The following is a 25,820-nucleotide window of genomic DNA, read 5'->3' on the forward strand; positions in this document are numbered from 1 at the left end:
TTTGGATTGGGTTGTTTGTTTTTTGGTTATTGAGCTGCATGAGCTGCTTGTATATTTGGAGATTAATCCTTTGTCAGTTGCTTCATTTGCAAATATTCTCTCCCATTCTGAGGGTTGTCTTTTGGTCTTGTTTATGGTTTCCTTTACTGTGCAAAAGCTTTGAAGTTTCATTAGGTCCCATTTGTATATTTTTGTTTTTATTTCCACTTCTCTAGGAGGTGGGTCAAAAAGGATCTTGCTGTGATTTATGTCATAGAGTGTTCTCCCTGTGTTTTCCTCTAAGAGTTTGATAGTTTCTGGCCTTACATTTAGGGCTTTAATCCATTTTGAGCTTATTTTTGTATATGGTGTTAGGAAGTGATCTACTCTCATCCTTTTACATGTACCTGTCCAGTTTTCCCAGCACCACTTATTGAAGAGGCTGTCCTTTCTCCACTGTACATTCCTGCCTCCTTTATCAAAGATAAGGTGACCATATATGCGTAGGTTTATCTCTGGACTTCTATCCTGTTCCATTGATCTATCTTTCTGTTTTTATGCCAGTACCATACTGTCTTGATTACTGTAGCTTTGTAGTATAGTCTGAAATCAGGGAGCCTGATTCCTCCAGCTCCGTTTTTCGTTTCCAAGATTGCTTTGGCTATTTGGGGTCTTTTGTGTTTCCATACAAATTGCAAAATTTTTTGTTCTAGTTCTGTGAAAAATGCCAGTGGTAGTTTGATAGGGATTGCATTGAATCTGTAGATTGCTTTGGGTAGTAGAGCCATTTTCACAATGTTGATTCTTCCAATCCAAGAACATGGTATATCTCTCCATCTATTTGTATCATCTTCAGTTTCTTTCATCAGTGTCTTATCATTTTCTGCATACAGGTCTTTTGTCTCCTTAGGTAGGTTTATTCCTAGATATTTTATTCTTTTTGTTGCAATGGTAAATGGGAGTGTTTTCTTGATTTCACTTTCAGATTTTTCATCATTAGTGTATAGGAATGCCAGAGATTTCTGTGCATTAATTTCGTATCCTGCTACTTTACCAAATTCATTGATTAGCTCTAGTAGTTTTCTGGTAGCATCTTTAGGATTCTCTATATATAGTATCATGTCATCTGCAAACAGTGACAGCTTTACTTCTTCTTTTCCGATTTGGATTCCTTTTATTTCCTTTTCTTCTCTGATTGCTGTGGCTAAAACTTCCAAAACTATGTTGAATAAGAGTGGTGAGAGTGGGCAGCCTTGTCTTGTTCCTGATCTTAGTGGAAATGCTTTCAGTTTTTCACCATTGAGGACGATGTTGGCTGTGGGTTTGTCATATATGGCCTTTATTATGTTGGAGAAGGTTCCCTCTATGCCTACTTTCTGGAGGGTTTTTTTTGTTTGCTTTTGTTTTGTTTTGTTTTTGCGGTACACGGGCCTCTCATTCTTGTGGCCTCTCCCATTGCAGAGCACAGGGTCCAGACGTACAGGCTCAGTGGCCATGGCTCACGGGCCTAGCCGCTCCGTGGCATGTGGGATCTTCCCGGACCAGGGCATGAACCTGTGTCCCCTGCATTGGCAGGCGGACGCTCAACCACTGTGCCACCAGGGAAGCCTCTGGAGGGTTTTTATCTTAAATGGGTGTTGAATTTTGTCGAAAGCTTTCTCTGCATCTATTGAGATGACCATATGGTTTTTCTCCTTCAATTTGTTAATATGATGTATCACATAGATTGATTTGCATATATTGAAGAATCCTTGCATTCCTGGAATAAACCCCACTTGATCATGGTGTATGATCCTTTTAATGTGCTGTTGGATTCTGTTTGCTAGTACTTTGTTGAAGATTTTTGCATCTATGTTCATCAGTGATATTGGCCTGTAGTTTTCTTTCTTTGTGACATCCTTGTCTGGTTTTGGTATCAAGGTGATGGTGGCCTCGTAGAATGAGTTTGGGAGTGTTCCTCCCTCTGCTATATTTTGGAAGAGTTTGAGAAGGATAGGTGTTAGCTCTTCTCTACATTTGATAGAATTCGCCTGTGAAGCCATCTGCTCTTGAGCTTTTGTTTGTTGGAAGATTTTTAATCACAGTTTCAGTTTCAGTGCTTGTGATTGGTTTGTTCATATTTTCTATTTCTTCCTGATTCAGTCTTGGCAGGTTGTGCATTTCTAAGAATTTGTCCACTTCTTCCAGGTTGTCCATTTTATTGGCATAGAGTTGCTTGTAATCTCTGATGATCTTTTGTATTTCTGCAGTGTCAGTTGTTACTTCTCCTTTTTCATTTCTAATTCTATTGATTTGAGTCTTCTCCCTTTTTTTCTTGATGAGTCTGGCTAATGGTTTATCAATTTTGTTTATCTTCCCAAAGAACCAGCTTTCAGTTTTATTGATCTTTGCTATCATTTCCTTCATTTCTTTTTCATTTATTTCTGATCTGATCTTTATGATTTCTTTCCTTCTGCTAACTTTGGGGTTTTTTTGTTCTTCTTTCTCTAATTGCTTTAGGTGCAAGGTTAGGTTGTTTATTCGAGATGTTTCCTGCTTCTTAAGGTGGGCGTGTATTGCTATAAATTTCCCCCTTAGAACTGCTTTTGCTGCATCCCATAGGTTTTGGGTCGTTGTGTCTCCATTGTCATTTGTTTCTAGGTATTTTTTTATTTCCTCTTTGATTTCTTCAGTGATCACTTCATTATTAAGTAGTGTATTGTTTAGCCTCCATGTGTTTGTATTTTTTACAGATCTTTTCCTGTAATTGATATCTAGTCTCATAGCGTTGTGGTCGGAAAAGATACTTGAAACAATTTCAATTTTCTTAGATTTAGCAAGGCTTGATTTGTGACCCAAGATATGATCTATCCTGGAGAATGTTCCATGAGCACTTGAGAAAAATGTGTATTCTGTTGTTTTTGGATGGAATGTCTTATAAATATCAATTAAGGCCATCTTGTTTAATGTATCATTTAAAGCTTGTGTTTCCTTATTTATTTTCATTTTGGATGATCTGTCCATGGGTGAAAGTGGGGTGTTAAGTCCCCTACTATGAATGTGTTACTGTCGATTTCCCCTTTTATGGCTGTTAGTATTTGCCTTATGTATTGAGGTGCTCCTACGTTGGGTGCATAAATATTTACAATTGTTATATCTTCTTCTTGGATCGATCCCTTGATCATTATGTAGTGTCCTTCTTTGTCTCTTGTAATGGTCTTTATTTTAAAGTCTATTTTGTCTGATATGAGAATTGCTACTCCAGCTTTCTTTTGGTTTCCATTTGCATGGAATATCTTTTTCCATCCACTTACTTTCAGTCTGTATGTGTCTCTAGGTCTGAAGTGGGTCTCTTGTAGACAGCATATATATGGGTCTTGTTTTTGTATCCATTCATCTGGTCTGTGTCTTTTGGTGGCAGCATTTAATCCATTTACATTTAGGGTAATAATCGATATTTATGTTCCTATTCCCATTTTCTTAATTGTTTTTGGTTTGTTATTGTAGGTCTTTTCCTTCTCTTGTGTTTCTTGCCTAGAGAAGATCCTTCAGCATTTGTTGTAAAGCTGGTTTGGTGGTGCTGAACTCTCTCAGCTTTTGCTTGTCTGTAAAGGTTTTAATTTCTCCATTAAATCTGAATGAGATCCTTGCTGGGTAGAGTAATCTTGGTTGTAGGTTTTTCTCCTTCATCACTTTAAATGTATCCTGCCAGTCCCTTCTGGCTTGCAGAGTTTCTGCTGAAAGATCAGCTGCTAACCTTATGGGGATTCCCTTGTGTGTTATTTGTTGTTTTTCCCTTGCTGCTTTTAATATGTTTTCTTTGTATTTAATTTTTGACAGTTTGATTAATATGTGTCTTGGCCTGTTTCTCCTTGGATTTATCCTGTATGGGACTCTCTGTGATTCCTGGACTTGATTAACTATTTCCTTTCCCATATTAGGGAAGTTTTCAACTATAATGTCTTCAAATATTTTCTCAGTCCCTTTCTTTTTCTCTTCTTCTTCTGGAACCCTTATATTTTGAATGTTGGTGTGTTTAATGTTGTCCCAGATGTCTCTGAGACTGTCCTCAGTTCTTTTCATTCTTTTTTCTTTATTCTGCTCTGCAGTAGTTACTTCCACTATTTTATCTTCCAGGTCACTTATCCGTTCTTCTGCCTCAGTTATTCTGCTGTTGATCCCTTCTAGAGTACTTTTAATTTCATTTATTGTGTTGTTCATTGTTACTTGTTTCCTCTTTAGTTCTTCTAGGTCCTTGTTAAATGTTTCTTGCATTTTCTCTATTCTATTTCCAAGATTTTGGATCATCTTTACTATCATTATTCTGAATTCTTTTTCAGGTAGACTGCTATGTTCTCTTCATTTGTTAGGTCTGCTGGGTTTTTATCTTGCTTCTTCCTCTGCTGTGTGTTTTTCTGTCTTTTCATTTTGCTTATCTTACTGTGTTTGGGATCTCGTTTTTGCAGGCTGCAGGTTCGTAGTTCCCGTTGTTTTTGGTGTCTGTCCCCAGTGGCTAAGGTTGGTTCAGTGGGTTGTTTAGGCTTCCTGGTGGAGGGGACTAGTGCCTGTGTTGTGGTGGATGAGGCTGGATCTTGTCTTTCTGGTGGGCATGTCCATGTCTGGTGGTGTGTTTTGGTGTGTCTGTGGACTTACTATGATTTTAGGCAGCCTCTCTGCTAATGGGTGGAGTTTTGTTCCTGTCTTGCTAGTTGTTTGGCATAGGGTGTCCAGCACTGTACCTTGCTTGTCATTGAGTGAAGCTGGGTGTTGGTGTTGAGATGGAGATCTCTGGGAGATATTTGCTGTTTAATATTAAGTGGAGCTGGGAGGTCACTTGTGGACCAGTGTCCTGAAGTTGGCTTTCCCATCTCAGAGGCACAGCACTGACTCTTGGCTGCAGCACTAAGAGCCTTTCATCCACACGGCTCAGAATAAAAGGGAGAAAAAGTAAGAAAGAAAGAAAGAAAGAAAGAGGATAAAATAAAATAAAATAAAGTAAGGTAAAATATAATAAAGTTATTTAAATTAAAAAAAATTATTAAAAAAAATTTTTTTAAAGTAAAAAAACGGACGGATAGAACCGTAGGACAAATGGTGAAAGCAAAGCTATACAGACAAAATCTCACACAGAAGCATACACATACACACTCACAAAAAGAGGAAAAGGGGAGAAAATAATAAATCTTGCTCTCAAAGTCCACCTCCTCAATTTGGGATGATTCGTTGTCTATTCATGTATTCCAGAGATGCAGGGTACATCAAGTTGATTGTGGAGATTTAATCCGCTGCTCCTGAGGCTGCTGGGAGAGGTTTCTCTTTCTCTTCTTTGTTCTCACAGCTCCCGGGGTTCAGCTTTGGATTTGGCCCCGTCCCTGCGTGTAGGTCGCCGGAGGGCGTCTGTTCTTCGCTCAGACAGGACGGGGTTAAAGGAGCCGCTGATTCGGGGGCTCCGGCTCACTCAGGCCTGGGAAAGGGAAGAGTACGGAGTGCAGGGCGAGCCTGCGGCGGCAGAAGCCATCGTGACATTGCACCAGCCTGAGGCCCTCCCTGCGTTCTCCCGGGGAAGTTGTCCCTGGATCCCGGGACCCTGGCAGTGGCGGGCTGCACAGGCTTCCCGGAAGGGAGGTGTGGAGAGTGAGCTGTGCTCGCACACAGGCTTCTTGGTGGCGGCAGCAGCAGCCTTAGCATCTCATGCCCGTCTCTGGGGTCCGTGCTGTTAGCCGCGGCTCGCGCCCGTCTCTGGAGCTCCTTTAAGCAGCGCTCTTAATCCCTTCTCCTCGCGCACCAGGAAACAAAGAGGGAAGAAAAAGTATCTTGACTCTTCAGCAGCTCCAGACTATTTCCCGGACTCCCTCCCGGCTAGCCATGGTGCAGTAACCCCTTCAGGCTGTGTTCACTCCGCCAGTCCTCTCCCTGCGTTCTGACCGAAGCCCAAGCCTCAGCTCCCAGCCCCGCCCACTCCGGCGGGTGAGCAGAGAAGCCTCTCGGGCTGGTGAGTGCCGGTCGGCACCTATCCTCTGTGCAGGAATCTCTCTGCTTTGCCCTCCGCACCCCTGTGGCTGTGCTCTCCTCCACAGCTCCGAAGCTTTCCCCTTTCGCCACCCGCTGTCTCCGCCCGCGAAGGGGCTTCTGGTGTGTGGAAACCTTTCCTCCTTCACGGCTCCTTCCCACTGGTGCAGGTCCCGTCCCTATCCTTTTGTCTCTGTTTATTCTTTTTTCTTTTGCCCTGCCCAGGTACGTGGGGAGTTTCTTGCCTTTTGGGAGGTCTGAGGTCTTCTGCCAGCGTTCAGTAGGTGTTCTGTAGGAGTTGTTCCACGTGTAGATGTATTTCTGATGTACCAGAAGGGGAGGAAGGTGATCTCTGCATCTTACTCTTCCGCCATCTTCCCCTAGATCTTCCATTTGGTTTTGATGTAACTTTTGAACTTGAACATTTTTGCTGTGCTATTTGGGGCCCCCTAGTGGCCAATTTAATAACGATATATAGATAGTAAACTGTCAATTAGATCTAATGTACTAATTATTCTTTATGCAGATTATTCTTTCTATGAGGATTAGATGGGGGTGGGATATGTGGTTATAGTACTTATGATACTTAGCCCTCTTTGTTTTGTTATGGGTCAAGACTTGACACCTAAACTTACTATAATTTTGTTTCCTTAGTAATAATTCACTATTATAAACTGTTTGAAAATAGCGGTATATCTTTGTTTTAGCTGCTAATAAGTTAACAGCTGACATCATTGTTCTCAGCTCTTTTTCTCCAGTGTTAGATTTAGGTCCATTGTTGTATGTCTATTGGAACACCATATCCAGTTTGAAGATTATGAAAGAAAAGCCTGAATTACCAAACAAAAAAAAGATCTGATTATTATAAAAATAATAGACATTCATTATTCTTCACAATAAAACTTTTAAAATATAGAAATCTTAGAAAAAATCATCCTTAATCTTGCTTCCCAATGTTTTTCTTTCTAGGGTTTAAAAAAATATTTATTTATTTATTTGGCTGCACTGCATCTTAGTTGCAGCATGTGGGATCTTTCAGTTGCGGCATGTGGGGTCTTTAGTTGTGGCATGAGACCTCTTAGTTGTGGCATGCAGGATCTTTAGTTGTGGCATGCAAACTCTTAGTTGCAGCATGTGGGATCTTTAGCTGTGGCATGTGAACTCTTAGTTGAGGCATATGGAATCTAGTTCCCTGACCAGGGATCGAACCCCTGCCCCCTCTGTTAGTCATTAGTCATTAGTTGTGGAGATATACATCTGGTGGTCATTAGTCATTAGTAATGGAGATATACATCTGGTGGTCATTAGTCATGCCATCAGATATACATCTGGTGGTCATTAATCATGACATCAGATATACATCTGGTGGTCATTAGTCACCAGTGATGGAGATATACATCTGGTAGTCATTAGTCATTAGTAATGGAGATATACATCTGGTGGTATTACATCAGATATACATCTGGTGGTCATTAGTCATTAGTGATGGGGATATACATCTGGTAATCATTAGAAGGTATTTAGATCCTGAGACTGAAAGAAAATCACCTAGGGGGTGAGTGCAGAGAGAGAGCCAAGTACTGGGCCCTTGAGTAAGAAGTTGAGGAGATGAGGAGGAGCTAGCAAAGGAGACTGAGAAGGAGCGACTGGGGAGGTAGTGTGAGGTGGGATGAGAACCAAGAGGATGTGGTATCCCTAAAGTCAGATAGAAAGAAGAAAGCAGTGATCAGTGGTGTCAAATCCTGCTGACAGTCCGAGTAAGTTGAAAATGGGGAGTTGACTGATGCTAAGGTGGAGGTTATTGGGGACCTTGAAATATGCCGTTTCAGTGGAGTGGTTTGGACCAATGCTTGACTGGAGTGGGTTTAAGAGAGAATGGGAGCAGAGGGAATATTGACAGTTCTTTCTTTTTTTTTTTTTTTTTTTTTTGCGGTACGCGGGCCTCTCACCGCCGTGGCCTCTCTCGTTGCGGAGCACAGGCTCCGGATGCGCAGGCTCCCCGGCCATGGCTCACGGGCCCCGCCACTGCACGGCATGTGGGATCTGGCCAGACCGGGGTACGAACCCGCGTCCCCTGCATCGGCAGGCGGACTCCCAACCACTGCACCACCAGGGAAGCCCTGACAGTTCTTTCAAGGAATTTTGCTGTAGAGGAGAGCAGAAAAGTGGTGCAATAAGTGGGGTGGAGGAGCTGAGGAGTAACACCTTGAGGAGCAATCACAGCATGTTTGTTTGTTGATGGAGATGCTCCAGTAAAGAGAGAAAAATCAAGATTTAGGAGAAAAGGGGAGACTTGTTGAAACCTGATTAGGAAAGAGGGTATAAGATCTAATGTCTAAGTGAGGAAGAGATGGCTTTGCATAGAAGCACGAACAGTTAGTTCGTCTGTAGTAATAGGAAGTTGGGCAAAGTATATGGGTATGATAGAAGTGGGTAAATATGTTGTTGACAAGTTGTAAATGATCACCAGCTGCACTTGAAGGTAGGAGAGGAGATGCTGGGGATTTAAAGAGTAAAAAGGTATAAAAGAGTTATCTTGGAGAACGAATGGACAGGAAAAGATAAGATTGCTGGGTACTACCTTGAGGTTAGTGGTAATGAACTAATGAATGACTAGTTTTCATTGGTTACAGGTGTAGAGTAGGTGGTGATTGAACTAGGGTTCGAGTTTAGCTGGCCAGTACCTTGGAGATGAGAGCAGCAGAATTAGAGAAGTATGATAGGGAACGATTATAATAAGGGACCATGTAATCTAAGCTGGTTAAGTGAAGAATGAGGCTGTAAAAATGAAGTATGATCATTGTGTTCAACGTAGATCCCTTGTGGTCAAAGAACTGTTGGAGTTGTGCATTTAGAGGGGGTAAGTTGAGATAGGAGAAAGTAGGGTTGAAAGCTTAAATTGAAATTAAGGAAAAGTATGTAGTTATTGATAATGGTAGTTATATGATTATGAGAATGGATAACTGAGGTAGGGTGGAGAATAAAATAAGTGAAGGAGAAGAGGGCAAGGAACCAAGAGGCCAGGTTATTGGAAGGAACACCCACATTGATACTGAAATCACAAGAATTATAATTGGATAGGTTATTAGATTTGGAAGAAATGACCATGAACAAATCTTCAAGGAATGATAAGAGTGATTGGGGATAATAGCTGTTGCTTCCTGTATACTGCCATACTTCCCATACTTCCAAATGGACTTTTCATGATTTGAAACTTTCTTACCTTTTTACAAAGGACCCTGTACTCTCATCAAAAGTCCTCAAACATACCATGGTCTGTCATAACTCTGCCTTTTACAGCTGCTCGTTCTTTTGTTTAGATGCTTATAGCCATAGTGCTTACCTTCCATAGGAGCATTGCTCCCCAGGAGACTACTGTTTCCTATTTACAGCTTATAGTATTTATTACATTATTTTTAAACTATGAGTTTACATTCACTACTTTTCTCTCCTTTTTGTTCTTTTAAAACCAGGCTGACAGTTCTCTTAGGCCAGGGACTTAATCTGTCTTTTTGTCCCTGTAGCACTATAAAAAATTTATCAGCAAACTCTAGGAATAGATCTATTTAATAAATACTCTTTGGGGATTTCCCGGGCGGTCCACTGGTTAGGACGCTGCACTTTCACTGCCAAGGTCATGGTTGTATCCCTGGTTGGGGAACTAAGATCCCGCAAGCCACGCAGCACGGCCAAAAAAAAAAACAAAAAAAAAACCACAAACTTTTTGAAAGTCAGTTATTATTAAGTAAATATTGGTATGTTTCTTTATTTCTATCTCACTAAATATGATGCTTACTTAGGTTTACTTATATCAAGTGCCACAGTTAATGAAAAACTGTTTAAATTATAATGAGTTTTTTAATCTGTGTATTACAAAGTGACTTTTCTTAATCTGGTGTATTTTAGAGAAGATTAAAAATACAGAAGCCACTATTGATTATGCTAACAGATTAAAGATAGATAATACAGTCACTTGGACATCTTGAAAAGAGCCTTGGTTTGTTGGGTTTTTTTTTGCGGTATGCGGGCCTCTCACTGTTGTGGCCTCTCCCGTTGTGCTCCGGACGCGCAGGCTCAGCGGCCATGGCTCACGGGCCCAGCCGCTCTGCGGCATGTGGGATCTTCCCGGACTGGGGCACAAACCCGTGTCCCCTGCATCGGCAGGCAGACTCTCAACAACTGCGCCACCAGGGAAGCCCCAGAGCCTTGGTTTTTTATTTTCTCTCTGGTTCAAGCCTTCTGTTTTGATCTTGGGAATTGAAACGTGTGTGTGTGTGTGTGTGTGTGTGTGTGTGTGTGTGTTTACTTTTTTTTTTTTAATATTTATTTATTCATTTTGGCTGTGGGGATGTCTTAGCTGCAGCACTCGGGATCTTCGTTTTGGCACGCGGGATCCTTTATTGCGGCATGCAGACTCAGTTGCGGCATGCGTGTGGAGTCTGGTTCCCGGACCAGGGATCAAACCCGGGCCCCCTGCATTGGGAGCATGGAGTCTTACCCACTGGACCACCAGGGAAGTCCCTAATCTTGGGAACTGAGTTCACAGTTGAAGGAAGGAGGCCCTAAACTTACATAATCAATGGAGTAAAGGAAACAGGAGATTTAAAGGTGACTATAGTGCAGTTAAACAAATGCTGTTTCCCGCCTTCTTTACTAAGTTATTGTTTAAATGGTGCAAGTTTTTCAACACAAAAAAGTGACCATGCTAAGGATTTACTCGTTTGATGTTAGTATACTGAGCTTTATTTTCCTTAAAGAGAGTCTTTATGTGAGCAATTTTTGTGGATGCTTTGGTTTCTCCTTACGATTTCTTATATATTTTTACTTTTATAATTAAATGGAGTAACAATGTAAATCACCTATTAATTATGTTTTTGATTCATAGTTTATGTTATATTTGCTTTGGGGATATAAGTTAATATCAACTTATAAAAATTTAATGACAAAGGCTTATTTTAGATTTTTTATTCTTTCAGAAACCATGAGTGGAAGATCTCAAGTCCACATTTTTTGGGGTGCTCCAATCAGTCCACTGGAAATGACAGTATCACAGGAACCAACTTCTTTAGTGTCCACTGCGGACCCCTGGAAAGAAATTCAGCTTTTGTACAATCACCATTCCTTACATCTGAAGGATGAAAAATGCAGGCACAAAAGTCTTGAGGATTATCAGGCCCTGGAACCTCTGGACCCTCCAGATCTTCCTCATGGTCATTTTCCAGCAAACTCTGTGAACAGATCTGTTCACGTGAAAGATGACTTCACACATTGCATTTCTGAAACACAAACTATAAAATCCCAGAAGAGTCACCCCTTGGGGTTGAGTGATAGAACCAACTCCAGTGATCAAATATGTGGATTTAAGGCTGGATTTCAACATTTAACTGAAGAAGAAAAGTATCAAAAGCTTTTTAGTGAACATAAGAAAATCACAGTTGAACAGCCTAAAGATCAATCAAATATACATGGTCAGAATGTTCCAAAAGATTCCTTTCAGTTAGATCATAAGTGTGCAGCTATATTGGATGTGATCTGTGGTGCTGAACAGACTAATACGGGGCCAGGAGCTATGGAAACAAACTGTGCACCAGCAGAGCATCATGAAATACAAAACCAGTGTCGGGAATTATTTTCCTCTAGCACAATAGACAAACCAAGGCCTGAAGGAACAGTTAGGAAGGTCTCAGGCCTTAAAATATCCACTGATACTGAATTTCTCAGTGTAATGACCTCCAGCCAGGTTGCTTTTTTATCTCAAAGGAAGTATAAAGGGCAGAATTCTATAAATAAAGGAACCATTAAAATGGAGATTGAACCAGAGGCAAGTCATGGGGAAATAAGAATAACTGAAGATAATTTGATTCAGCCCAATGATGATTCTACAGAAGGATATGAAGGTGGACAGAACCAAGCCTGTTCCCTTGAACTTTTTAGTCCTGAAACAAAAAATAGCCACATTCTCTTGAACACCGATAAAGGTCTTGAAGAAAATATAGGATCTCAACAACTTTTCCGTTTTGATGATAAATTGATGCCAAATGAGATACGCATTGAGTCATGTAGCTCAGGAATACTGTGTTCCCAATTAAATACCTTCCACAAAAGTTCTGTTGAAAGAAGTTGGACCTCTGAAGATAAATCAGGCCATCCTCAAGCTCTATCTGAAGTCCCCCACGTCGCTAAGAAAAGCAAGTTGATTTCTAATCAGAGAGATCATACTGTAACAGTGCACCAGAGGAATGTGTCTGGATTTAAGGGCATTAAAAAAACATCGTTAATAAAAAACTGTGATTCTGAAAGTCAGAAGTATAATTGTTTAGTCATGGTGTTATCTCCGTGTCACGTGAAAGAAATAAACATAAAATCTGGACCAAATTCTGGCTCTAAAGTGCCTTTAGCAACAATTGTGGTAATTGACCAATCAGAAATTAAGAAGAAGGTTTTTCTGTGGAGGACTGCAGCGTTTTGGGCACTTACAGTGTTTCTTGGAGATATAATTTTACTCACGGGTAAGGTCATCATGGTATAGTGGGAGTTTATTTTACAAAGCTGTGGGCTTTTTCCCCCTCCTACTTTAAGCCTTTGAGGATTCTCCCTTTACCCTTTGCCTCTCAGGGTTCCAGCAATGATCGAGTTCCTTATGGCATCCGCGTTGGTCTCTTCACCCCTTCCCAGGGTCCTGTGCATTGCCATTTCTGAGCGTTTGTCTGTCCTTCTTAGTTCTGTCCCTCCTTCCCACTCATCTTCTCCTTAAGAAGCCTTCTCTGCTTGCTCCTCCTTTCGTTCACTGTGCTAGCATTCATGTCGTGTATCATCAGACTCTTTGTCTTTTATAGTTTTATTTATGTATATCTTTTTTTTTACCCTTTTCCTTAGGTGTATTAACCATCTTATGATAAAAGGACAATATATCTACTACTTAATCCCTAATAAAGCTGTGCACACTACATTCTTATTGAGGGAACATAGAATTTCTATTGCATTTTAAAATTATTTAAATTACTGTAAGGGCTTGAACAACATGGGTTTGAACTGCATGGGTCCACTTATATGTGCATACTTTTCAATTGTAAACACTACAGTACTCCACTGTTTGTGGTTGGTTGAATCCGTGGATGTGGAGGAACAAGGGATATGGAGGGCTGACTGTAAAGTTATAGATGCGTTAACCCCACGTTATTCAAGGGTCGCTATTAATCACATTTGGAAATATGGAAAAGAGAAACTCCTGGTATTATACCAACCTCGTATAACCGCCAGTGGAGTTTTGGAGTGTTAACCTTCCTCTTATCTTCCCCTTGCTTCTCAATCGGTGTCTGCATACATGGGTAATAGCTGATATTTTTTGGGAACTTACTTAGTGTCAGTCCCTGTTTCAAACTTTACCTGTCTTTCAACTCTATGAGGAGAGCACTGATTATCATCCTCATTTTTCAGCTGGAGGAAATTGGGACCCAGGGAAGTGAAGTAACTTGCCCACTGTCACCCAGCTAGGAGGTGGCAAAGCAGGGTTTCACCCAGACTCCAGAATCCCTACTCTTAATATACAATTGTAATCATGAAAAACAGTTTGTATCCTGCTTTTTCACGTGAAAAAAGAAATCTTAACATTTTGTTACATGTCCTTTATTGATTTAAAGATAAACACACCAGCGTATTAGGGCAGAGATACCAGTCATTTTAAGAATGAATCCCAGGACTTCCCTGGTGGTGCAGTGGTTAAGAATCTGCCAATGCAGGGGACGCGGGTTCAAGCCCTGGTCTGGGAGGATTCCACATGCCGTGGAGCAACTAAGCCCTTGCACCACAACTACTTAGCCTGTGCTCTAGAGCCTGTGAGCCACACTACTGAGCACGCGTGCCACAACTACTGAAGCCTGCGTGCCTAGAGCCCCTGCTCCACAACAAGAGAAGCCACTGCAATGAGAAGCCCACGTACCGCAGCGAAGAGTAGTACCCGCTCGCCGCAACTAGAGAAAGCCCACACGCGGCAACGAAGACCCAACACAGCCAAAAATAAATAAATAAATAAAAATAAGTAAGTGGACTTCCCAATCTTAATTAAAAAAAAAAAAAAAAAGAATGAATCCCAGGACTTCCCTGGTGGCGTGCAGTGGTTGAGAATCTGCCCGCCAATGCAGGGGACACGGGTTCGAGCCCTGGTCCGGGAAGATCCCACATGCTGCAGAGCAACTAAGCCTGTGTGCCACAACTGCTGAAGCCCGCGTGCCTAGGGCCCCTGCTCCGCAACAAAGAGAAGCCACTGCTGTGAGAAGCCCGCGCACTGCAACGAAGAGTAGCCCCCACTTGTCAAAACTAGGGAAACGCCCGCGGGCAGCAATGACGACCCAACGCAGCCAAAAATAAGTGAATAAATAAATAAATTTATTTTAAAAAATAGCATGAATCCCAGACCAGGATGAAGTTGATTGAGCTTAATAGCACATCTAAAGAAAATGTGATAGAGAAGAGGTGTGGGTCAGCCTTAGAAGCTTATAAAGAAAAATCAAGGCAATCAATCACTGGTAATTCCTACCAGATGGTTTGCTGGGGGAGTGAGAACCTTAGCTAATATACGCTGGTATTTGTGTAAGATTGTCAGGTGCAGTCCCTACTGAAGAGATGAACATGGGATTGTAACAGCTTGGCATAGTCTTGTCTTACTGGCGGTATCCTTATTCGTTGGCAGCTCAGGTCATCTAACTCAGCTCTGTTCTGATTCAGTGCTTGCTGAGCAGCCCTTTCCGTATGACTTGGCTTCCAAGGTGTAAAACTGCCTACAAGGTGAGAACAGGCTGCAAGTGTTGTTCTTTGGCAATTAATGCCTTGTTGTATATTTAAACAAAAAGATTGTGTTCTGTTTTGGGTTTTTTTGTCTCATTAACTGAGCTTATGCTGCAGAGCTGAAATCTATTTTTGGAGTGCTGAAAAAAATGAGGTTCCCCAGACCATAAAGAGAGGGTTAGACTGTGGACCATGGTTACTGTACCAAGGCATTACTGTCACTGTGTGTGCCTCCCAGAAGGCCTTTACCTAGCAGATGGAGACTCAACCCTGCTATCTCTCTATCTTTTCCTAGTGTCCATACAATTGTTAACAACTAGGTAACATTCTGTGAAGTGATTTACCACAATTTACTTAACCATTTTCCTATTATAGAATATTTAGATTATTTCTATGAACACCTTTTTTTTTTAAACAGGTTTTTTTGTTTGTTCTGTTTTGCCTTATTTTCTTAGGAAAAAAAAGTATCTAGTTCACAATTTCTGAATAAGAATGCCTTATGTTATGCTTACTAGCAGAAGGGGTAAATGCATACTGAATATATATATATGTGTATATATATATATATATATTTTTTTTTTTTTTTGCGGTACGCGGGCCTCTCACTGTTGTGGCCTCTCCCGTTGCAGAGCACGGGCTCCAGACGCGCAGGCTCAGCGGCCATGGCTCACGGGCCCAGCCGCTCCGCGTCATGTGGGATCTTCCCGGACCGGGTCACGAACCCGTGTCCCCTGCATCGGCAGGCAGACTCTCAACCACTGCGCCACCAGGGAAGCCCGGCAGGCAGATTCTTAACCACTGTGCCACCAGGGAAGTCCCTATTCACTGTTAATTTATCAGAAGTATACATTGTACCATTTACCTTAAGTGAACAAAAACCATTAAACTTCTATCTGTGGAGCAGAGCTTCCATATTGATATTGTTTGAATATACAGAAGCAATTTTGTTATTTTACCTACATACAGACATACCTAGATTCAGAGTTCAGATTTGCTATTTTATCATTTTGTTCCTTTAGGCAGATGATTTACCCTATTTGAACTTCAGTTGGCTAGCATGTGAGAGGCATGCACAGTATTTTGCTATGATAGGTACGTTAACCACAATGTGAAGGAATTTTTGGCATGATCAGAACTTTTTTTTCCCCCCTTTCTAGATGTTACTATTCATGAGGATCATTGGGTTGGTGAGACAGTACTGCAATCAACATTTACCAGTCACTTATTAAATCTTGGGAGTTATTCATCTGTCCATCCTGAAGAATGTAAGACACATTTTAAATATAATAATTTCTTAGTATTTGAAGTATATTAGAAAAAAGTAGGGTTAAAATGGTAATGTTACAAAATGTCTTCTAAACAAGTTAGCTGAAAGGTATTAGTCTATTTTCTTTGTAAGAATGAAAATAGAATTTACAAAAATTAACTTGTATAGTATAATCATATTTAAGAAATATTGGGGGCTTCCCTGGTGGCGCAGTAGTTAAGAATCCGCCTGCCAATGCTGGGGACATGGGTTCAAGCCCTGGTCCGGGAAGATCCCACATGCCGCGGAGCAACTAAGCCCATGCGCCACCACTACTGAGCTTGCACTCTAGAGCCCGCGAGCCACAACTACTGAGCCCACGTGCCACAACTGCTGAAGCCCATGCACCTAGAGCCTGTGCTCCGCAACAAGAGAAGCCACCATAATGAGAAATCCACACACTGCAACTAGAGTAGCCCCCGCTCACCACAACTAGAGAAAGCCCGCGCGCAGCAATGGAGACCCAACACAGCCAAAAATTAAATAAATTAATTAAATAAATTTAATTAAAAAAAAGAAAAAATATTGGGGTTCATGTTTCATTTTCTTATTTTTCTTAGAGTCAATATAGTCATGGTTCTTAACCTTTTAGCAAGTCATAGACCTCTTTGAGAAGCTATGGGCCATTTCTTCAGAAAAATAGACTTAAGTAGATAGATATAAAACCTTGCATATCATTCCAAGTGGTTCCAGGGACCTCAGAAGTTCTTCCGTGGAGTTTCTGAGCCTCTGGAATTCTTGAGGTAATGAAAAGAGGGGGTTGTATGGCAAATACATGTTCAGTTTTAAAAGAAACCACCAAACTGTTTTCCAGAGTGGCTCCTACCAGCAGTGTTTCTTGTAGTTTCTCTGCATCCTTGTCAGCATTTGGTATTGTCCTGTTTTGAAATAGTAGCCATTCTAATCAGTGTGTAGTGATATCTCATTGTGGTATTAATTTGCATTTCTCTAATGGCACAAGACAGATCTAATAGACAGAATATAACTAAGGACATAAAAGATCTAAAGAACAGTGAACAGTGTTGATCTGAAGAATAGGATAGATCCTATGGATATAAATTGAACTCTACATTCTAATGATAGAAATATGCATTTTTGTCATGTGTCCACAACACAGTTAGGAAAATTGATCCTATTAGGTCATAAAGAAATGTCAGTAACTTCTATAAAGTAGAATTATTACAAACATGCTGATCAAATGGTATAAAACTAGAATTTATTAACAATAACAACAGCATGTCCTATATCTGGAAATTTTAAACCTATTAAAAAATCCTGGGTGAAAAAGGAAATACAAACTGATATTATAGAATTAAAAAAAAATAATGACAATGAAAACACTGCATGTCAGAATCTCTGGGATGCATTTAAGGGAGTTATCAAAGAAAAATTTATTAGCTAAACTCTTTTTATCAATAAAAATGAAAGAATAAAAATAAATGAATTAAATTCCAAACTCAGAAAACTAGCAAAAGAATAACAAAGTAAAGCAGAGAAACAGGAATGAAATAATAAATTAATAAGAATAAGAATTTAAAAATGATAATTTTAATAATAAATCAAAATCTTGTTTCAAAAAAAGATAGATGAACCAGCTAGTTAATTTGATCAAGAAAAAAGGGAGACATGCACCCCAATGTTCATTGCAGCACTATTTACAATAACTAAGACATGAAAGCAACCTAAATGTCCACTGACAGAGGAATGAATAAAGAAGGTGTATGTATATACAATGGAATATTACTCAGCCATAAAAAAGAATGAAATAATGCCATTTGCAGCAACATGGATGGACCTAGAAATTATCATATTAAGTGAACTAAGTCAGAGCACTCATATGTGGAGTCTAATTTTTTAAAAAAATGATACAAGTGAACTAATTTACAAAAACAGAAACAAACTTACAGATATGGAAAACAAACTTATGGTTACCAAAGGGGAAACATGGCGAGGAGGGATAAATCAGGAGCTTGGGATTAACATACACACATAACTATATATAAGGTAGATACCAGCAAGGACCTGCTGTATAACACGGGGAGCTCTACTCGATGTTCTGTAATAACCTATATGAGAAAAGAGTCTGAAAAAGAATGAATATATGTAAACTGAATCACTTCATTGTACACCTGAAACTAACAAAACATTGTAAATCAACTGTAATACAATAAAGTTAAAAAGAAAGAAAAGAAAAAGAAAACGAAAAGAAAAAAGGGAGAAAGCACAAAGATACAGAATAAATGACAAGGAGGAAATAATCATTGAAACAGAAATTAAAAACCAATAAAAGGGAACTTCCCTAGTGGCACAGTGGTTAAGAATCTGCCTGTCAATGCAGGGGACACAGGTTCGATCCCTAGTCCGGGAAAATCCCACATGCCTTGGAGCTACTGAGCCTGTGGGCCACAACTACTGAAGCCTGTGCACTCTAGGGCCTGCGTGCTGCAACTACTGAGCCCACGCGCCTAGAGCCCATGCTCTGCAATAAGAGAAGCCACAACAATGATAAGCCCATGCACTGCAACGAAGAGCCTGCGCTCACTGCAACTAGAGAAAGCCCGCACCCAGCAATGAAGACCCAAGGCAGCCAAAAATAATAATACGTTAAAAAAATAAAAGGGTATTTTACAGAACTTAATGCAAATAAATTTGAAAAAGCTAGCTATATAATTTTCTAGGGAAATACAGATTGCCAAAATTGATCCCGTTAGAGATAGAAAGCTTAAACTGACCAGTTTCTATAGAAGAAATACAGGGAATTCCCTGGCCTTCCAGTGGTTAGGACTCTGCTTCCACTGCTGGAGGCCCCAGTTGGATCCCTGGTCTGGGAACTAAGACCCCACAAGCAGTGAGGTGCAGCCAAAAAAAAAAAAAAAGAATTAAGGAACTACCATACAAAAAAGTGCTGGGCCCAGATAGTTTCATAGGAAATTCTACCAAACCTTCAAAGATCAGATAATTCCAATGGTGTTAAAGTTATTTCAGAGTATTTTTTTAAATTAATTAATTTATTTTTGGCTGTGTTGGGTCTTTGTTGCTGTGCGTGGGCCTTTCTCTAGTTGGGATGAGCAGGGGCTACTGTTTGTTGCGCTGCATGGGCTTCTCATTGCAGTGGCTTCTCTTGTTGCACAGGCTCTAGGCGTGTGGGCTTCAGTAGTTGTGGCATGCGGGCTAAGTAGTTGTGGCTCATGGGCTCTAGAGTACAGGCTCAGTAGTTGTGGCACATGGGCTTAGTTGCTCCGCTGCATGTGAGATCTTCTCGACCAGGGCTCCAACCTGTGTCTCCTGCATTGACAGGCAGATTCTTAACCACTGCACCACCAGGGAAGTCCGTGTTCCAGAGTATTGAAGAAGGAAAATTCCTAATTCCTTTTATAAAGCAAATATACACTGACACCTAAACCAAATAAAGACATTACAAATAAAAATACAAACCAGTATTATACATGATGATTGGTACAGAAAGTTTAAACAGAATTTTAGTAAACAAAATCTAACACCACATTAGGAAAATAATGACCAAGTGAGATTTATTCCAGAAATGGAAGATTTGTTCAGTATTAGAAGATACATGAGTATCATATTTCATATTAATAAATCTAAGGAAAAAATTATATGACTATCTCCATAGATGTTGAGAAAACCTTTGAAAAAATTCAACATCAATTTATCATAAAAAGCACTCCAGGAAGTAAAAATTGAGGGATACTTTCTCCTTCTATCAATAAGTACAGTTCGGTACAGTGCTACAGTTACAATACAGTTGATACTGTATCAATAATATAGATATGCTTAGCCCTAATGCCTAATCTTATTTAATGGAGAAATACTAGAGGCATTTCCACTAAAATCAGTAATAAGATAAGAATGTTCACTATCTCTGCTATTTTTCACCATTATATAAAGACTTATTAACCAATGCAATTAGACAAGAAGAGACATTTGAATGGGTGAAGAAGAATAAAAACTATCTCTATGTAAAAATGCTTTGATAACATATCTGGAAAACTCCAGGGACTCAAAGATAAAATCAGTTCAAACAATAAAAGAATTCAGTGGTGTAACAATACAAAAATTACTGTTAAAAAAATCAATAACGTTGTATACACAAACACCAAACAGAGGGCATAATGGTAGGAAAATACTCATTTACAATAGTAATAAAGAAGATACTTCAGAATAAATTAAACAAGAAATGTGCAACACCTATATGAAGAAAACTTTTAAATACACTAGAAAAAAATGAAGACATGAACCAATGGAAAGACAACATTCCCTATTCTTGGATGGGATGACTCAACATTATAATGATACCAGTTCTCCTTAAGATAATTTATAAACTCAATGCAGTCTCAATAAAAATACCAACATGCTATGTTATGGCATATACAACTTGATACTAACATTCATATGGAAAAACAAACGTGCAAGAATAGCTAGGAAAACAGAAAAACTAGGAAAGCTAGGAAAAAGAAAAACTATGAGAGACGAGGCTTATCAGGCATTGAAACATACTCTAAAGCCCCCATAATTAAAGCAGTGTGATACTGGTGCATGAATAGGCAACTAGATCAGTGGAGCAGAATAGGAAGACCAGAATTAGACCATATATGTATAATTTAGTATATGACAAAGATGGTATCTGAAACCACTGAGGTAATGGTTAGCTTTTTAATAAATGGTACTGAGGTACCTGGGTAGCCATTTAGAAAAAGGTAAGATTATATCCATTTTGGAGCCAGATAGGGTAAGGGAGTCCCCAGAGAAAGAGAACCAGGCATGGCTTTCTTGACACAAGAGAAGCCATTTTTGGCCTAAGCCATTTTGTGGTTTAAGCATGGCCATAATGCTTATCCTTGAACAGGTCTCAGTAATTAATGATCTTAAGGGAACAAAGGAATGCAGAAACCAATGACTGTTAATCAGGGAAGAGAAGTAACAATAACAAAGATAAAATATCCATTGTAAAGATTCCCAGTTCTGTTTCAAAGGTAGAGAGATTAGCCTGAATTGCTGAACCACCAGATCAACTGGAACCTAAGGGATGATGATATTGACCTTTTCCAGCTTGGACTCTGCCAACCGTCCAAGTCCCTTCATGAATATGTGTACACCAGCCCAAACCCCTTCATGAGTATGCAGGTACTCTTAGCTTAAAACTTATGCAATTTTGCTGTTCAGGGAGACACTGATTTGGGAATGATCACCAGTGTTCTCCTTACTTGCTGCAAGTTATAAATCCTGCCTTCTCCCAGTCTTTGACTTGGTAGTGTCTTTTGACTTGACACCCACGAAAAGGTGAACTGAGTTTTCAGGTAACAAATTCTCACAGCAAATAGAAGAATAAACTCCAAATGGATTAAGACTCTAAATATAAACAGATGGAGAGATATACCATGTCCTTGGATTGGAAGAATCAATATTGTGAAAATGACTATACTACCCAAAGCAATCTACAGATTCAGTGCAAACCCTATCAAACTACCAGTGGCATTTTTCACAGAACTAGAACACAAAATGTCACAAATTATATGGAAACACAAAAGTCCCCTAATAGCCAAAGCAATCTTTTTTTTTTTTGGCTGTGTTGGGTCTTCGTTGCTGTGCACGGGCTTTCTCTAGTTGCAGTGAGCAGAGGCTGCTTTTTATTGTGGTGCCCAGGCTTCTCATTGCGGTGGTTTCTCTTGTTGAGGAGCACGGGCTCTAGGTGCACGGGCTTCAGTAGTTGTGGCTCGTGGGCTCTAGAGCGCAGGCTCAGTAGTTGTGGCACATGGGCTTAGTTGCTCCGTGGCATGTGGGATCTTCCCGGACCAGGGCTCAAACCCGTGTCCCCTGCGTTGGCAGGCGGATTCTTAACCACTGTGCCACCAGGGAAGTCCCAAAACAATCTAAAGAAAGAAAAACGGAGCTGGAGGAATCAGGCTCCCTGACTTCAGACTATACTACAAAGCTACAGTAATCAAGATAGCATGGTACTGGCACAAAAACAGAAATATAGATCAATGGAACAGGATAGAAGGCCCAGAGATAAACTCACGCACATATGGTCACTTTATCTTTGATAAAGGAGGCAAGAATATCCAATGGAGAAAAGACAGCCTCTTCAATAAGTGGTGCTGGGAAAACTGGACAGCTACATGTAAAAGAATGAAATTAGAACATTTCCTAACACCATACACAAAAATAAACTCAAAATGGGGCTTCCCTGGTGGCGCAGTGGTTGAGAGTCTGCCTGCCGATGCAGGGGACACTGGTTCGTGCCCCCATCCGGGAAGATCCCACATGCCGCAGAGCAGCTGGGCCCATGAGCCATGGCCGCTGGGCCTGCGCATCCGGAACCTGTGCTCCGCAACAGGAGAGGCCACAACAGTGAGAGGCGTACCACAAAAAAAAAAAAAAAAAAAACTCAAAATGGGTTGAAGACCTAAATGTAAGGCCAGAAACTATCAAACTCTTAGAGGAAAACATAGGCAGAACACTCTATGACATAAATCACAGCAAGATCCTTTTTGACCCACCTCCTAGAGAAATGGAAATAAAAACAAAAATAAAGAAATAAGACCTAATGAAAGTTAAAAGCTTTTGCACAGCAAAGGAAACCATAAACAAGATGAAAAGACAGCCCTCAGAATGGGAGAAAATATTTGCAAATGAAGCAACTGACAAAGGATTAATCTCCAAATATCCAAGTAGCTCATGTAGCTCAATATCAAAAGAACAAACAACCTATCCAAAAATGGGCAGAAGACCTAAACAGACATTTCTCCAAAGAAGATATACAGATTGCCAACAAACATGAAAGGATGCTCAACATCACTAATCATTAGAGAAATGCAGACCGAAACTACAATGAAGGGCTTTCCTGGTGGCACAGTGGTTGAGAGTCCGCCTGCCAATGCAGGAGACGTGGGTTCGTGCCCCGGTTTGGGAGGATCCCACATGCCGCGGAGCGTCTGGGCCCGTGAGCCATGGCCGCTGGGCCTGCGCGTCCGGAGCCTGTGCTCCGCAGCGGGAGGGGCCACAACAGTGAGAGGCCTGCGTACAGCAAAAAAAAAAAAAAAAAAAACTACGATGAAGTATCACATACTAGTCAGAATGGCCATCATCAAAAAATCTACAGACAATAAATGCTGGAGTGGGTGTAGAGAAGGGGGAATCCTCTGCACTGTTAGTGGGAATGTAGGTTGATACAGCCACTATGGAGAGCAGTATGGAGGTTCCTTAAAAAACTAAAAATGAACTACCTTATGACCCAGCAATCCCACTACTGGGCATATACCCTGAGAAAATGATAATTCAAAAAGAGTCATGTACCACAATGTTCATTGCAGCACTATTTACAATAGCCAGGACATGGAAGCTACCTAAGTATCCATCGACAGATGAATGGATAAAGAAGATGTGGCACACATATACAATGGAATATTACTCAGCCATAAAAAGAAACGAAATTGAGTTGTTTGTAATGAGGTGGATGGACCTAGAGTCTGTCATACAGAGTGAAGTAAGTCAGAAAAAGAAAAACAAATACCGAATGCTAACATATATATGGAATCTAAAACAGATGGTTCTGATGAACCTAGGGGCAGGACAGGAATAAAGATGCAGACGTAGAGGATGGACTTGAAGACATGGGGAGGGGAAGGGTAAGCTGGGATGAAGTGAGAGAGTAGCATTGACATATATACACTACCAAATGTAAAATAGATAGCTAGTGGGAAGCAGCCGCATAACACAGGGGTATCAGCTCGGTGCTTTGTGACCACCTAGAGGGGTGGGATAGGGAGGGTGGGAGGGAGATGCAAGAGGGAGGAGATATGGGAATATATGTATGTGTGTAGCTGATTCACTTCGTTTTACAACAGAAACTAACACAACATTGTAAAGCAATTATACTCCAATAAAGATGTTAAAAAAAGAAGATAAATTACAAAAAAAAATCTAAATGTAAAAAATAAAACCATATAACTACTAGAAGGAAACATAGATGAATTCCCATCTAAACCTGGTGTAGGGAAAGTCTTTCTTACTATTACTCAGAATCCAGAGGCAGTAAAATACAAGACTAATACATTTTCCTATGGAGAAATAAAAATTTGAATGGCTAAAAACAACATAAAGTCAAAACACAGCTGGCATACTTGGAGGGAATATTTGCAACACACATCTAAGACAAAAGGGTAGTGTTCCTAATATGTGGAGAACCCTTAAAAATTGAGCGACAGCGGACCTGATGGAAAACTGGGAAGTAGACGTGAGAAATTCAAGTTAAAACAACACAGATGTCATTGTTCGCCTATCAGATTGGCAAAAATTAAAAACTAGGACAACACATTCTGTTGATGAGGCTGTGGGGGAGAAGGCTCTTTTACACATCGCTGGTGGGAAGGTAAATTGCCACAACTCTTCTGGAGGGATATTTGGTGATACCTAACAGAATTACGTATGTACGTGGCTTTCAACCCAACAAGCTTACTTTTAGGAATCCATCCTGAAGATACAACTATCAATACAAAAATATGAAAATACATCAGAACAAGGTTATTGTTTGCAGTATTGTTTATAACTACAAGACATTGAAAAAACTGAAATGCTCATACATAGAATGGTTGATTAAATTATGGTACAGTCACATAGTGGAATACTATGCAGATGTAAAAAGAAAATGAAAGAGTCTATGAAGTGATATGAAGTGATTTCCACGACATATTGTTATGTGAAAATAAAAAGCCCCCAAAAGCATATGTAGTATGCTATCCTTCATCTAAGAAAGAAGGGAGGAATAAGAAAATATACATGTAATTCCTCATTTGTGCAAAAAAAATGCAGAAAGGATAAACCAGAAATAACAAGATTGGATACCTGCAATCTTGGGAAACGTTGGGAAAGGGGTAGAAAGAAAGAGGGAATGGAAATAGGGTAGTATCGATGAGGGAGATGAAAGAGGGAATGGAAATAGGGTAACATTGATGAGGAGGGAGCGACACTTCTTTGAGTATGTCTTTTTGTGTGGCTCTGTCTCACAGAACCACAATGATGTTTCATATACCCCCGAAAATAAATGATTAAAACCAATTAGAATCTGGTGGAGGGGGAACCCAAAATGGAATGAACATTGACAAATGAGCCTAACCGTATTACAGATGAATAAAATAACTACACAGAAGGGTGGGGGGAGGGGGGAAAGAACAAACTTAAGAAACTGGAAAACAGTGTATTGACTGGATTCTGTAAGGCTAAGGAAAAAAACGTACATAAATGCTGTAATCCAGTTAGTAAAAGTGTTTCTCAAAGAGGAATGGATTAGCAACAACTCTGTATATGTACTAAAATTGAACAAGTAAGTAAATAAATTGTAGATAATGAGAATTGGGTTTCTCACTGTTAAAGAGAGAAGTTATATTTAAAAAAGAGGGAAGGGGGTGTTCCCTGGTGGCGCAGTGGTTGGGAGTCCGCCTGCTGATGCAGGGGACATGGGTTCGTGCCCTGGTCCGGGAAGATCCCACATGCCGCGGAGTGGCTGGGCCCGTGAGCCATGGCCGCTGAGCCTGTGCGTCCGGAGCCTGTGCTCCGCAACGGGAGAGGCCACAACAGTGAGAGGCCCGCGTACTGCAAAAAAAAAAAAAAAAAAAAGAGGGAAGGTTAAAAGGAACCTTTTGGATTAGAGCTAGAAATACTAGTATAAGCTCATGGTTTTCAATATATAGATAGATAAGCACACAGAAAAGGGATACAGAAATATAGATATATGTGTATAGGTGGG

The 25,820-nt window shown here is 40.3% G+C and overlaps 1 protein-coding gene across 7 annotated transcripts in view; it reads left to right on the plus strand.

Annotated features, from left to right (window-relative positions):
* SHLD2 (shieldin complex subunit 2) overlaps nt 1-25,820 on the plus strand; it is a 112,005-nt gene that overhangs the window by 43,640 nt on the left and 42,545 nt on the right. For 6 of the 7 annotated variants that reach the window (XR_009536228.1, XM_060127143.1, XM_060127146.1 and 3 more), the window contains exons 3-4: nt 10,944-12,476; nt 15,909-16,016. Coding sequence is in view for 6 of the 7 variants with exons in the window: in XM_060127143.1 (XP_059983126.1) it covers nt 10,949-12,476; nt 15,909-16,016 (1,636 nt within the window). In the remaining variant the exon portion in view is untranslated. Of the gene's footprint in view, nt 1-10,436; nt 10,576-10,943; nt 12,477-15,908; nt 16,017-25,820 lie in introns of those variants that run through there. The other variant, XM_060127144.1, reaches the window with a different exon arrangement.

Source organism: Lagenorhynchus albirostris, chromosome 16, assembly GCF_949774975.1.
Source record: "Lagenorhynchus albirostris chromosome 16, mLagAlb1.1, whole genome shotgun sequence".
Taxonomy (NCBI): Eukaryota; Metazoa; Chordata; class Mammalia; order Artiodactyla; family Delphinidae; genus Lagenorhynchus; species Lagenorhynchus albirostris.